The sequence below is a fragment of the Tribolium madens genome, unplaced genomic scaffold (assembly GCF_015345945.1).
Source record: "Tribolium madens isolate multiple individuals breed KSU strain unplaced genomic scaffold, Tmad_KSU_1.1 Scaffold_2;HRSCAF=44;Tcas5.2_LGX, whole genome shotgun sequence".
Classification (NCBI taxonomy): domain Eukaryota; kingdom Metazoa; phylum Arthropoda; class Insecta; order Coleoptera; family Tenebrionidae; genus Tribolium; species Tribolium madens.
The window spans coordinates 1,363,687-1,379,680 of record NW_025400995.1 but is presented as its reverse complement, the minus strand read 5'-3'; the positions used below and the strand labels follow the sequence as shown (position 1 = coordinate 1,379,680).

The 15,994-nt window shown below is 34.5% G+C and overlaps 1 protein-coding gene across 1 annotated transcript in view; it reads left to right on the top strand.

The window, feature by feature from the left end:
- LOC123006656 (zinc finger protein basonuclin-2-like) overlaps nucleotides 1-13,770 on the top strand; it is a 108,282-nt gene extending 94,512 nt beyond the window's left edge. The window contains exons 4-5 of the mRNA XM_044401301.1: nucleotides 5,459-5,694; nucleotides 9,877-13,770. Coding sequence (XP_044257236.1) covers nucleotides 5,459-5,694; nucleotides 9,877-12,990 — 3,350 coding nt within the window. The 3' untranslated portion in view covers nucleotides 12,991-13,770. The remainder of the gene's footprint in view (nucleotides 1-5,458; nucleotides 5,695-9,876) is intronic.
- The last annotated feature ends 2,224 nt before the right edge of the window (nucleotides 13,771-15,994 follow it).

The following is a 15,994-nucleotide window of genomic DNA, read 5'->3' as shown; positions in this document are numbered from 1 at the left end:
CAAAAATTTTGCAGAAATCAAAAATAAAAACAAAAATTTGCAAAAAAAAATATTTTTATTTTTCTTATTTTACCTACATAAAGGTGAATATAAAGAATTGAGTTATAACCTTCTTGAGAAAAATGGTTTTATAGTGGTTGCCATTTAAAAAATAAAAAAAAATTGTAGAAGTCAAAAACAAAAAAAAAATCCGAAAAATTTTATTCTTGATAAAACATCACATTTTTATAGCACTTTATCATTCATATTTTTTCCAAAAAATAAATAGTTTAAGCAAAAAACGTTTGGTTCCATACTTTTTATTCATCTGGTATAATACTTTATTATCCGTCCATTAATTTTTTCAAAAAATAAATAGTTCAAGTAAAAAACATTTGGTTCTATACTTTCTGTTCACCTGGTATACAAACAAATTGTGAAAAATCAAATAACACTACTCAACATTTTTTTTCTCTTCTTTACAAAAGTTTTTTGGGGTAGGTATTGAAGAATATTTTGAAACTTTGTTTAATTTTTATTAGCGAGATTTTGAGAAAATTGCACCTTTTTTGGTTATTTTTGCGCAAGTTTTTTAGTTTTTTATTATGAAAATATTACGTAATTTACGAGTATCAGAAAAACAAATATGTAAAAATTTTGAAAAATTAATTATAATAAATGAAAAAGTGTTTTTAGCATATTTTACATGAAATACAGAGAAATGAAAGGTAGGATACCAGGAACATAAAAAAATGTTGAAAAAATTCTATAATTTCGAAGTTATGAGAGTTTAAATTTTGCACTTTGACTCTATTTATTTTTGTTGGAAAAATAAGTTTTTTTGCTACAGGCTATTAGAAAACGAAACAAGGAAGCTGTATCCTAAATTGTAGCTATGTTTAATGTTATTTGTGGCTTTTATTGGCAAAATTTTTGTACCTTTACTAAATAATTATGAAAAAAAATTCAAATAAGATAAGATACCAGGAACATGAAAAAAAATTTGACATTTATTTTTTGACATTTGACTTTTTTATGTCTATTTAATGATACTGATGATCTTGTATATGTTTTTTATAATTATTTAGTAAACGTCAAAAATTTTGACAATAAAAGCTATAAATAACATTAAAAAGAGTTACAATTGAGGATACAGCTTCCTTGTTTCCTCTTCTACTAGCCTGTAGCAAAAAAATATTTTTCTAACAGAAATAAAGTCAAAGTGCAAAATTTAAACTCTCATAACTTCATAATTTTTCTATATAGAATTTTTTAAATATTTTTCCAAGTTCCTACCTTACATGGCATTTTTCTCTGGGGTGAGAGTTCTGGCGCAAAATCATTGGTATTATTAAATAGACATAAAAAATGTCAAATGTCAAAAAATTAATGTCAAATTTTTTTGACAAATAGAAGTTTTTAAATATTTTTTTATGTTACTGGTATCTTATCTTACATGAAATTTTTCTCTGGAGCGCGAGTTCTGACACACCCTGTATAGAGGGAATTGTATCTATGATAAAAAAGGTGATACAGTAGGGAATTTATTACGTAGGGGTATAGGTAACATAGGTAACATAGTATACCTATGTATACTATGTTTGTATTTCTTAATCTAGACATTACAGACAGAGCAATTTCTGTCTAAAATAAGAGTTAGGTTTGAAATTTGAAAGTGACAATAAAACACTCAAATATTTTCTAATTTTTTAGTTTATTCCTGTTATAAATTAAACATTTTCAGAACAAGATTTTGTTGTGGTGTCACCATGATGAGAAAATTCGAAAAACCGTGCTTGGTTTGTTGTTTTATGGTTTTATTTTAGATTTTGTGTCGTTTTTTAATAAAGTTAATAAATCATAAAAGACAAAATTTGTACAAGTTTACGGCCGGCTCCTTTAAAATAATGAAAGTTGTATGGAGGCATTCACAGCGGTCTAATAAACAATTTTACGACGTTTTCCATCTTTTTCTTTGCGGTGATTAATATTTGAGAAGTCGGTGTTGAAATAGAAAAGTCGAATGCACATGGGGATTGTTATTATGAGTCATTTAGTACATTTATCAATTGATGTATGTGTCAATTCGATTAAATTAATTGCTCGAGTTATCTGCGTGTATCCAAAATAAATAAAGGCTATCGTTGAGTAATAAGAAATGATAATGTTTGAGAATTCGTGGTGGTACTGTCAGTAGTAAATCAGTTTGGGCAGCTGTCAATCCGTATTTGTTTTCGGGCTACCTGTATGGAATTAACTTTGGCAAAGTTCTTTCGGAAAAAGGATTACAATTACACGATTGATTAAACAGCTAGTTATTATTTAAAACAAGTGTAACAACCCTATTATTTGTCAATAATGTAAAGTTGGAATAAGAATACCATTGCTTTACTGGTATCCTGCTAAGCAATTGTATCCTAATGCATTTAAGTTGCTTTGTCGGTTGGCCCACCCATGACGCATGGTTATAGTCTAAATAAAATACGACCATCCATATCCATACTATTTTTTCTTTCCGCAAACACATATTCCACACTAAATGATAAATAAACAACAATCAATCGTGCACTAACTTATTAGACTCTAATTCTTCGCCTTATTAATAATTAATACAAAAACAAATTAGAATTATTTATTAAATAAACAAACACCTGTGGCGCAGTCGACAGCTTGCCATTATATTAAAATGCTAATAGTGGTCGTGTCATTCAAGATCACCAAATTTTATTTACTACAAGCCATTTAAATTATAATAAATGACGAAAAATAACAAATATTTGGTGCTAATTTAGTTATTCGAGTAACGCTTTACCAGTCAGATTGAATACATTATCTACCACATAAAGTTACTAACCTACCTTCACACATCCATACATTAACAACCAGAACCATCAAGTGTTTGAAAGAAATTTTTATTGCTATTATTTCTAATCAAACGAATTTAGCACTCAGCAGGTCTCGCTTATCTGATTAGAAACCGTGCTTTGAGCCCATTAACATGTAATCCATCGATGAAAGTTGCGAAAACTATTAACTTTCAGCGAGCGGATGGCTCGACTTGCGTAAGAATTTTTGATCCGTTTTGGTGTGCCGACCTGAGTCCACTTGAGTTGGCGTGGTGTTGGCGCGCTTCGTTCGGGGCGATGCAGCTGATCTTTATTATTACAAATTAGGTTTTTCGAAGTGATTAACTTGATAAAAAATCGGCGGTAGTGGCTGTTGTTGTGTAAGTGGCGCCATCTGTCGAGTGTGAAACTTATTAACTAGGTTCACTTGAAGCGTGAACTCGAGCATATAATGAAATGTATTATTCTTTAAAATACCGCTAAAATTGTCTCAGTTTTTATATCCTCAATTAAAAGTACAATGCGTAATGACCAATTAATCTTCCCGTTTCATTTTTTTTTAATGTGACAGTGGAAATGCTAATCGGGGACGGGAATAATTAGACGCAGTCGAGGGTACCCTTAAGTAAACAATTAATTTGTGCCCCGAGTAAAGCCGTTAGATTCTAATATTTTCAGATCACACGACCGGATTTGGGACCGATTCGGTAACTTGTTTAAAAACCTATTGCATTAAACATCAACAATCTTGTATTTAACAATGTTAATTAAACTAGGAAAATAATTATTGAACAAGTGTTGTTAGCTTATCGATTACCTGTAATTGATTACTTTTCAAAAGTGATTAATTGTAGTAGTAGATACAATTTGTAATTGTTTCTCACGTAAATAAATTATTAGAAATGTTAAATTTAATTACTCGCTCCATCCCGCGACTCTCCTGGTCCCACCTCCCCCTACACCAATCAACCCGTGTCACATTTCTAATAAGCTTTTTTTTCTCCACTTCAATGTGTTGTTTTCCGGCTTGCAACATTGATAATATTAGTACCTGACGTTTCGTCCGCCTACGGCAATCTTCTTCGGAAGTTAAAGTAGAACACTGAAAAATGTATCTATCTATCCGAGATGTGACATTTGAATATGAAAAACATGACGTTTGTTAATGCATAATAATAAGCGAAACGTCAAACTGATTCGAAAATAAAATAGCCGCAAGTTATTCAAATAACTTTGAAAAAAGGGATTCCAAGTCGAAAAAGCGCAAATCATGTCGTCTTCACTTTTCGGTTTAATATTTAATTAAATATTGTTTTTCTTGTTACTCTGATTCAGCGGAAAAATATATACGAAATTTTTTAATAATGGTATGTCATGATTTGATAACCGTGGAATTTGGTCCAAAAATGCCATTTTTATCTTTGTGCAATTTTTATTAGGGAAATCTCAAGATAATAATATCAATATTTAGATGTTTCACTACTCCGACGTCACAAATGACATAATACCACATTTTTCCAAAAAATTACCAAGGGATAAATGGCCGAAATTAGATAGGCGGAGCTCCTTTTTAAATAATTACACGCCTTGTTCAAATTCAAACCACACGTTTTCCGTTTGTTTTTCGTAGCTGATAATTTCATAAACAGTAGAAGTGAGTAATTTTATACCAAACGACTATAATAAAATTCAAAACAATATTTACTTTGACATTGTTTCTGTTTGCCTAGAAATAGGCAAGTAAATTTGTGCGCCTTTTACCCTTAAAATTTCAAGATCTTTTGTTCTTATTCCTATACCTAGTCTATTACTTTCTGTTTTTAATGGGTCTTTGACATTGCATTTTTCAATACAAGTTTAGAAAAAGTACTTGACAAACCTATATGATAATTTAAAATAGGTATTTTGTTATTTTGAAATCTTTGAAGTAAAGTTTAGTAATAGGTATTTTGATCAATATTTATCATTTTGTTTTTATTTAGTGTAGTCAATAATGTAAAGTGATATTATTAATATTATTAATAGTAAATATTTTTACAATTTTTATTGAAATTGGTCTGGAGTTTGGTAAAAATAAGTGATAAGGTTGAAAGAGCAAATTTAATTGAGATCAGCAAAATAAATTATTAGCTAAATAGTTGCTATCTTTAGGTCGGTATAAAAATGTAAATATTATTTTTGGAATATTTAATGAACAAAGTGTGTTTTAAAGTGGTGAAATAACGGTTAATTAAAGAGTAAAAAATGGGTGAGATGGTGTACAAACAAAACTGTCGTTCGTGAGTTTGGTGTGGGATAATAGTATCCTTCAAGTGTAGTAAGATGGAGCAGATAATAAAGCAGCTAACAAGTTTCTGATATATGTTCTCTGGTATTGTAAAGAAAGAAGTCTTGGACGTAGCCGTAGCCGTAGCCGTAGCCGTATCCGTATCGTGAGATGGTCAAAGTAAGATAGCGTTTGAATTCCTCGTTTGAAGCGATAGGACAGCACATGACGGGGGGTGCAATACATGTCCCACTATGCCCGTTCAAGGGGTATCGTCACCTAGACCGTGCGTCCACCTTGGCACCCCCCCAAAGGAGTCGGCTCCTCCCCGTTTGCGCACGCAAACTTATCCCCACTTTTGTTACAGCACTGGACAAGTTGGGAACGCGACATCTCTTCAGTAACAGTGCCCCCGAACCAGTGCAAGTTTATGCCGCGTTTGACATCGCTAGTTTAGTCCTTTACGGATGTCAAGCCCTTCCAATTCGCCTTAAAATACTCCTGGATAGACTGTTTTCGGTGCTTCGCAAAGAGCAAGTGCTTCAAGTGTTGCATGGATTTGGCTGGACCGCCGAAGATTACACAAGAGGATATATACTGCAGGTATTTCATGCTCGTTAATTACTTTCATTATCACCTAAGCTTGGCATTTCACACTTTTCGGCCGGGTAGGGCCTAGTCGATTTTCGCATAGGTGGTTCTTGATGTGCTAGTGATAGTGATTTTGGTAAAGATGATGACAGTGAGTGGACAGTGTCACCAAGTGGTTTTTTGACGCGGTGAGGTGAGGAACGTGTAATTTGGGCAACGTTTTCATGAGAATAAAGCCGATGGTCAGGCTGAGAAAAGGCGAATGATTGTCAATTGATCTGGACTCAATTAAGTCCACTGACAGTGTGAAATGGGATATAATAGTGAGTTTTTCGGTATGTGCTTCGTAGTCATCAGTATTGAAAACGAGTTGACGATCAAAATCGATACAAAAACGATGATTGACACACGTTCTCAAATGCTTATTAGCGTCCCTTGTATAACCCAATGTCATATTCTAACAAAAAAAAGTTGCCGTCGAAAATTGGATTTTTTTGCTTATCATGACACCAAATTGGGTTCTGGGTTCTGCCGACGTTCGCTTGTTTCCCGACTGTCTTTAGTGCACACCTTTGCTTCTGCCGACGCTCAGCTCACTAGACTGATGTTGTCTTTTAATTCATTTCAAAATCGAAACGTTTTTTTACACAATACCGGACCACAAAACGCATAGTAAAGCAATTTCTTGGCACGAATGCGTTTCGGTCCGACACTTATTAAAATTTCAAATTTAAATCGCGCTACCGACATTCGTGCACCTCTCTTCGAAATCACAGACACTCAAATTATATACTATTTTGCATATCATTTTTGCGAGACGCAATAATTTTTAGTTAGCTATAATTTTGAAAACGGCCATTTTCGATCCTCTTTTTGTCTGATATCCTCCATACTCTAATGTCCGATCTCGTATTTAATAATACATTCTCTTAAGTAATAGCTGGGTTATCATTAAATGCCCATTTCGATGCCTATAATCATCCTAAATATTTTTTCTAAACCGAAACTTAGTCCATTGCAAACAAGACATTAGTTATTAGGATTACACTTACAAGATTTGTGACTCCAAAAAAAAAAAAAACTAAATTAGCGACAATACACAAATTTAATTTCCACTTCCAATTACATCTCTTTTTACACAATTTGAGAGCCGGGGTGTGACAACTACAGAAAATGCATTAGCACCTTACTAGAGTTACTACTCGAGTGCCACAATTTAAACAAACGTTTTTCTAATTTTACACCCACGTCAATTTTGCCGTTACGAACTCTAACAATAGTTTAATAAAAAACGTAAACAATATAGAATCACGGACAGTATTGAGAAATGGAATTGTCTAAGATTCTATCTCACTATACCTACCATAGTTTAGTCATTATTGTTTTAAATTACCGAGTGTTGTGTGTTTGTTGAATTTAGTGTCAAGTTCAAAATGCAAATAAAGCTATAGTTTGCATTCCACGCGTCTATTTTGATTCATAACTTTATCCAACAAACGTGCCGTTAGAACGCAGCCAATTAATTTCCAAGCCTTGGAGCGAAATTTTCGGAAAAACGAATTTCCGATTTTTGAGCGTCGGAAGAGTGACATCAACGAATCAATTAAAATAAAACTTTTAAATTGATTGAGATGATTAGAGTGAAACGGTAGTCAAATTTTATCCAATTAGAAACAAGTGGGACAATTGTTAAAAATTTGAGAACAGGTTTAATTAAAATATGTATAAGCAATTTTCATCATTTCGTCTAATTAACAACACGAAACGGTGAATTCAGTTATTGTTAATAACATCTGTTACGATTTAGAAAATAAATAAAAGTATTTCACTTGTTAATCCAACTAGCCCCGTTAGTAATCGGAGAGAATTGTCATTTGATTGGTGTAAAATCCCGGACCGACGGCTAACACAACTCGAAATTGCTCGATTATACGGTTTGAAAGGATCGTAGCGTCCTCTTGTGTTGGTACCGCGTGTTTGTTTGCAGTAGATTGAACTTGAGTGGGGCAGGTGACTATCACCCCGTTTATTTATAAACGCGCGGGAGACATTCTGCAGGCTTCCTTTCTAAACAAGAATGCCATCGAAGCTCGATATTTTTATACATCGCCTTCATAAAATATACATTTCGTGTCTGTTCCTCTTGCAATCGACTGCACGAGCCAAAACAAATCAGATCAATTTGCGAACTCTACTACGAAACCTGGAGCATTGCCACCGACTTGAGTCCAACCCTGACTTCACTCTTTCCTTATTTTCACTTATTTGTCATTTCAAATCAAACTAAAAGCAGTTACAAATACACCGGATGATTCAAGATTTACATTCTCTTTCACTACATAACAATCAGAATTGAACTTCTTTTTGATTACATTTTCCATGTTTTTTATTTTGCTTGAAATTCCATTTTTTTATTAAGAATTTTAAAAAAATTATGATTTTTTGTAATTCACTCATAGTGAGGTAATAGTATATTAAAAAACAAGTGTTACAAATGCACGAGCACGAGTATCACAGTTAGAGGTTGTCATTTTTGTATTATTTTTTCTATTGAGCGTTTTTTAAATTAAATTTATTATCGTATGCGGTACCTAAATTGCTCGAAAATAGCTTAAATTACATTAGTTTCAGAGAAAAACGTTAAACTGTAACAATTTCTCACTTAAAAAAGACAGTCTATGGGCCAAGTGTCACAAAATTGCAACTATTTTCAGTAACACAAAATCCTCATTGTGACACCGAAATATAAAAACTAAAATAAAATATGTAATTTCAAATTCTAACCAAAATTGTAAAAAATGCCACCTGCTTGTAGCATTTTTACAGGAAGTATTTTTTATTTAATATTAAAAATATTAAAAGTAGGTAAAATATTGTATTCAATGCCAAATCGTTGCGAGGCTTGTATCGTAAATAATCATTTTTGTTTAAATTTTTTAGTAGGTATATTCAAATATTCCATCAATTTTTATTTCAACCTTCTTTTTTTCTCATGTAAATCTTAAAATAAATGATTATTGTGTTTTTTATACATTTTTTTAAATAAATTTTATTTCTGATTTTTAATTGGAATAAAAATACATTTAAATATACCAGATGATTCAAGATCTACATTTGATGCTCTCTCCTCTCTCAGTAACAAAAAGAATTGAACAAAAAAGCACAAATTTATTAATAAATAATTATTATTACACTAGTTTTCTTAACGTATAAGAAAGTGCTCTTTTTATTATAATTAAAATTAATATTACATAATAGTTTGCATCCATTTTTTTCAACATTTTCTTTTTGGGTTATTATTATCAATTTTAAGTTTTTATTTGCTTAAGTAAATTTTAAAATAAATGATTGTTGCATTTTTTGTATAAATTTTTTATTTAAAGTTAAAAAAATTATACCGGTTGATTCAAAACATTGTGGAAAGCTCAAAATATTTTTTTTACTTTTTGAATAAAACTCATTTCAACGTCTTTTTATATTTTTGGGAGCTGATATCGTAAATTTAGAATTTATTCAAATATTTGTGTGATGAACACTTTTACAAGTTTTTTTTTATTAAGTTAAGTGTCTTTAATTTATAATATTACAAGTTTTTGTCTAAATTGTTTCAATTATATCACAAAATAATTATCTACAATTTTTACGTTTTTAAATTATATCAGAGAATTTAAGATTTTGTGGAGGACCCAAAAATCGTCATTTTGGATTGGATTGTTCGAATATTTGTATACTTTTTGACAAGAATAGTTTCGAGTGGCTTTTACTTTATTTGTTGTAGGAATATTTTTGGGAGCTAATATTGTAAATTTAGAATTTATTCAAATATTTTTGTGATGAAGACTTTTACAAGTTTTTTTTTATTAAGTTAAGTGTCTTTAATTTATATTATTACAAGTTTTTGTCTAAATTGTTTCAATTATATCACAAAATAATTATCTACAATTTGTACGTTTTTAAATTATGTCAGAGGATTTAAGATTTTGTGGAGGACCCAAAAATCGTCATTTTGGATTGGATTGTTCGAATATTTGTATACTTTTCCACAGGAACAGTTTCAAACGGCTTTTACTTTATTTGTTGTAGGAATTTTTTATTTGTTTGTTTTTTTGAAATTTTTTGGGGAAACGCGAAAAAGTTTTGATTAGTTTATTGCCGAGGTTTGTGTCATATTTTGAAGTGTTGTGTTTTTTCCAGGAGTCACACGGCGGCACTCTGGACCGATGGAGTATCTGCAGTCCTGAGGAGGAGCCTCTGGTCCTCCAACAGTTCCTTAGGTTTGGAGAGACGCGAGCCATAACGCAACAATTGCTTCTGGCGCAGCAGGCACTTCAGGATCCCACACTGGAGCGCCTAGAACGCCGCCACTCACCAAACCTTCGTCGGGCGATGTCACCTAACCATCGCCCGTCCCACCAAACTGTTCCATCTGCTTTTCACCCGTCTCGTTTACCGACAATGTCTCCTCATCAAAAACACCATTTAAATTTCTTGAAGATGTCTACCTCCAACGGACCTCTCCCCTCCAACTCTCCTCCGAGAAGCGTCAGTACTAGTCCATTGAACACGTCACCTTTGAATCGTCTACAAAACATGCAACCTTTCGATTTCCGTAAATTGGGTGGCGGGCTTACGAATTTTCCGAATCGTGTAAGTCCCGACATGAATCGAAGAAGAGCGGAAAGTGAAAGCGTCGGTTTGAATTTGACGATGGCAACGTCGTTGTCTTCGTGTTTGCCACCGCCGCCTCCACGGCCGCCATCGTTGAGTCACTCCGCGGCGGCAATGGCGGCTGCTGTTTCGGTCAATCCTTTGGCGGCGGCTAGTTTGGTGGCATCGTCCTTTCCGGGACTTATGTCAACGAGGACATCGAGAAGTAAATCACCAAGTGGAGAAGTTTTAAGTGGCAATAATAATAGTGAAGAAGACGATGATGTTGACGAAAACTCTTATAGTGCACTTAATTTAAGTCGTGATAGAGATATTCTCAAAGCTCCAAGACAACCGAGAGGAATCCCGGGACGAAAACCCACAACACCTACTAAAAGACAATGGGGATCGCCGGGATTACCTCTAAATCTAGGAACGCAATTTATCAACCCGGCTACAGGGAAGAAAAGAGTGCAATGTAACGTATGTTTAAAGACGTTTTGCGACAAAGGTGCTCTTAAAATTCACTTCTCCGCTGTACATTTACGTGAAATGCACAAATGTACAGTTGAAGGTTGTAATATGATGTTTAGTTCAAGAAGGTCGAGAAATCGTCATAGTGCTAATCCAAATCCAAAATTGCATTCACCTCATCTTCGTAGAAAAATTTCGCCTCATGATGGAAGAAGTGCACAAGCTCATCCTCTTCTAATACCTCCCCAAACCGGTCTTTCACTACCAGCAGCTGCAGCTGCTTTAAATCCGCTCAATCCATTCGGACCATTTCCTTTACTTACTCCTTCACCAGATATCCGACACCACACGGCTTTAAGTTCCATAGACTTTAAACAAACTCTAGACCTAAGCATGCAAAAATTAGAAGAAAGAAAACATTCTTCAGTTAAAGATTACAGTGCACTATCACTTGTCGGTGGTACCCACCACCAGTCCGAAGAAGAAGAAGATGAAGACGATGACGGAATCGTTGTTGTTGGTGGTGACGAAGAAGAAGAACCCGAAAAAAATGAAGTCACAAATGGTGTTTCCTCCGATCAACCTGAAGATTTCAGTATGCCTTCAAAAAGGCCCAAAATGTCAGTCTCCGATGTAGAAGAAGACATAACTAGTAATTTAGATAGTAACGAAGATTCCCTAAGTATTGTCGACACACATAGTCTCAAAGATGAACCGAATGTACAAACAAACAAAAGAAAACGTAAAAGTCAAAACCCCACCCGATGCGCTGTACCTGCAATGATGGAAGACGCCGTCAGTGACTGCGACTCCTCAAACGACGTTTTTTCCGAACCTCTTAACGAAAAACCTCAAACCAATCACGAAAAACGATCACCAAGTCTTCTCGAAACAAGGAAAGAGGAAGAAAAATTCGAAGAAAAATGCAACTCGCCGCTAAACCTCGAAAAACGCTGTCCCGACGTCAATGCCAATGAACCCGAAAAAATCGCAAGTCCGGAAATAAAAAAAAGTTTGGCACCTTTATTCATGATCGATAAGTTAAAAAAAGAAAAACCATCGCACGATTCAGAGCCAGTAGAAGAAACCGATGAGAGGCCTGCCAGTTCGGTCGAAAGTAACAAAAGTGACGAATCGTTCGACTCGTCCAACGCTTTGAGACACTTGGAGAGCTTGTCTCATGGGCATTTTGGGGACTTGATGGCTAAAAGTCTTCATCTGGGCTTGGGACAAGGTCCGCAATTCCCCCCCATTGCGTTCATGATGGGCGGCGGCCCTCCCAGTCCCGCGCGGTCGCAGGCCTCCTCCGCGGGCAGCAGCAACGGCGCCGAATCCCCTGACGAAAACAGTCAAAACCAGTTTTTTGGCCACTTTGACAACGGCCAGTTTATCAGCGGGATGGATGTTCCTATCGACAAAGACAATCCGAGGAAGTGTACCGCGTGCGGGAAAATATTCCAAAACCATTTCGGCGTGAAAACTCATTACCAAAACGTGCATTTGAAACTGATGCACAAATGCAATGTTGACGGATGCAACGCGGCGTTCCCCTCGAAGCGGAGTCGCGACAGACATAGTGCAAATTTAAATTTACATAGGAAGTTATTATCTACCTCTTCAGATAAGTCGGCAGCGAGTTTATTTCTGGAGAAGTCTCCTTTCGCCCTCCCTGGCGACTTCCTAACAAGACTTTACGCAGAAGAAGCTCTCAAGAACCACCACTTGCCACCGCCGAATTTGGACCAATTGATGCTCAATGGTGATCGAATACCCCATCCGCCCTTGCTGCTGCCCCCCCTCGGCGGTATTCCCTTCCCGTTGGGGAGTTTCAACCATTTTGCGCAGTTCAACGGGTCTTCGACGATGAAAGAGCGCTCATCGCGGTCAAGTTCGCCCGTTTCTGGATCACCTCCTCCGCCGGTTTCGCTGAAATACACGCATTGTGTGGACGAAGACCAACCAACTCCGGATAAAGACGGGAACCTCCCTTGTCGGCTGTGTAAAACTCCGTTTCCTACTTCGTCCCAATTGAAAGAACATTGCGAAAGTAACCACTTGTCCGAAATGTTTAAATGCACGGTTATGGGGTGTAATAAGGTATTTATGTCGCGAACGCGGCGGAATTTGCACGCGGAAAATGAATCCCTTCATGTGAGTTTGTCGAGAAAGAGTTCGGAGAGTTCGTGACCGTTAAGTAATTTTCTGGACTTGCGGACTGTACCCCTGTGGTGGTGATCGACCGATGTACTTATCAAATTTTAGGTGTTTTCATATATGTGATTACTAGAATAATTAGGTCTAAGGTTCAGCTTATATAATTTATTTTTTATTTTTACTTGTTTCAACTTCCTATAAATCAGCCAGTCTTGATGAATACTCATTGTATATAAAGAATATTTATAGAATTAGGTGGTCTCGTAAACTGTTAGAGAAAAATCGCGCTATCAATGTGAATATTTCAATTGCTCATTTTGATAATACTGCACAAGTACGTTAATTGTCCAAATTGATAATTAAAATCTCGCTAAACATATATAAGCTTCCGCGTTTGGACAGTTGGCAGTGCTTGACTCACTGTTAATGCATGCAAATGAATATTCACTCTACCAGTGACAACTTCAGAATCAAACGTGTATATTTAAATGTGCAATAACTTTGTAAATATGCTATCTTGCCTATGAATGTATAGATGTATATATTTACTATCATTAGTGAAAAATTTGCCCTAGAATTATCATAAATGTATACGAAAACCTCTGTCGATTCAAATTATTTTCCACGTTCAATGGAAAAGTCATTTTCTCTTGAACCGTGACCGTTCAAATCCAAATTAATGTTATATTTGTAATATCTTAAACAGCACACCTCTGTAAATGTTATTTGTTATTGCATATTGCATATTCACACTCCAGTGTACAGTAACCATTATGTATCGCCTATGGGCTTCATTAAACTTATAGCTGTCGTACCCTTTCTTTACTTTAACCACCCACCCCATCATCACAAAAGTAATAATAATAATAATAAGTAAACACGGTAAGTAGACACACTTGACAATAAATTATTATAAACGAAGCATGTCCAAACAATTATCACAACACAAACACGACACTTTGTCGTTTCCCAACCATGTAAATAGCCGGAGCGTTTTCTTCCCCACCTCATTAAAAAAGACACAAATTTTGCTAAAGCGGGAAATTGAATTGCTGGCGCCAGCTATTGGCGCCGATACGAACCAAGAACTACAGAATACAACTCGCAACTATACTCGTATCAAATTATTATTGTTATTATAATGGGCAATAAATTTTTTTAATAATGATTTTACAACGGTAATAAAGTGTTCATAATGAATAATTCATATGTCCACAATTTCGCTTCGATTTGAATTTTTTATTGCTTGGAATTCAGCACTGCATGCGTGATTAGTGGATGATTTGATGTGAGTTTTTTTATTACAAGATGAGAATATTCTTAAAGCCATACAACGTGTGACACGCTAATAACACGGTATGACCGGCGGCTTTAAGTTTGACATGGGTCTACAGATCTTTCTCGGAATATAGCAATTAAGAATTTGTTAAATTATATGTAATTTTTGGAGCTGGTTTTTAAAATTTAATCGTGAATTAATCACATTTCTAATATTTACAGTGTTTGTGCAATTTCCATTGAATGATAATCGCTCACGATCAGCATGCAACCGGTTTAATCATTTTTTCGCGATTAATTGGTGGCAAACGGCATTAAACGTTTCAATTGAGATAATTCGACGTTTCAAGTGTAGTATGGGAACCTCGGCAAAACCGACTCAGACTGCAAAAATCAACACCGTTATTTAGAATAATAATAGATCATTTGCAGATTCTGAAATATAATTAATGTTCGAGACTGCATGCGTAAAATTTGCAAATTGTTCGCAATTTTACAAGACATCATTTGCATTTTGGTGAATGGACGTCTAAAATTTCTTAGTTTTAAATCAAATTGCCAGGTACAACGAAATTTGCAAACTAAATTATGGATTGATATATACACACCCCGACTCCAACTTTTTTCCACTTTTAGACACAAAACAACACTCCTGCACTCGCCAAATCAAGCACACTCAAAAATTTACTACAATAAGCACGAGCCTATAATTTGTTTAAACCAAATTATGGACCGATGTACGCGTTTTTCAATTTTCATAAAAAACAACAAAAATACACAGCTTCACCACCAAATTGTGATCCATCACTGCAAATTTAAAATATCTCAACGCAACTTTAACTACATTCATTTTGACCACAAAATTGTAGCTCTTTAATTGATTATTTAGAGGGTCTGATCTTATCAGTTTAGTTACTAAACTAAAAACTGATATCAAATCCTGTCGGATTCGAAAATGTTGTGTAGAAAGTAGAAATTATAGGGGGCTCGCGGCTTTGCCGCTCGTCCCCGTCTAAGACTATCAGATTTTGTCAAAATTTATAGGCACTATAAATATTTTGTTAAAATTACTGGAGACTTTGCCCCTGAGTAGAATTCACACTATCAACATTTTTAGAAAATTGTTATTTAAGCATTAATCTTGTTGAAATACTTTGAGTTCAGGCTTTAAATTGAGCCAAATCGATTGGAAATAGCACAAATTGCTTTATTTTGGCCTAAAATTGGATTTTGAGCAATTATTTTTATAAAATACATTGTTTTAGAATGATTTCTGTGTTAAAATCGAGCGAAATTGAATTGAAAATAACTCAAATTGCTTTATTTTGACAAAAAAACTGTTATTTAAGCATTAATTTTGTTGAAATACTTTGATTCAGGTTGATTTCCGGCTTAAAACTGAGCCAAATCGATTGGAAATAGCACAACATTTTTAGGGGGCTCGTGGCTTAGACTTCACACTACCAGATTTTGTTGAAATTTAGTCGAAGACTCACACTATCAGATTTTGTCAAAATTTATAGACACTATCTGACTCGCAAATGTTTTGTTAAAATTATTGGGGACTTCACCCTCGAGTAGAACTCACACTATCAACATTTTTAGAAAACTGTTATTTAAACATTAATTTTGTTGAAATACTTTGATTTCAAGCTTTAAATTGAGCCAAATCGCTTGGAAATAACACAAATTGATTTATTTTGGCGTAAAATAGATTTTGAGCAATTATTTTTATAAAATACATTGATTTAGAATAATT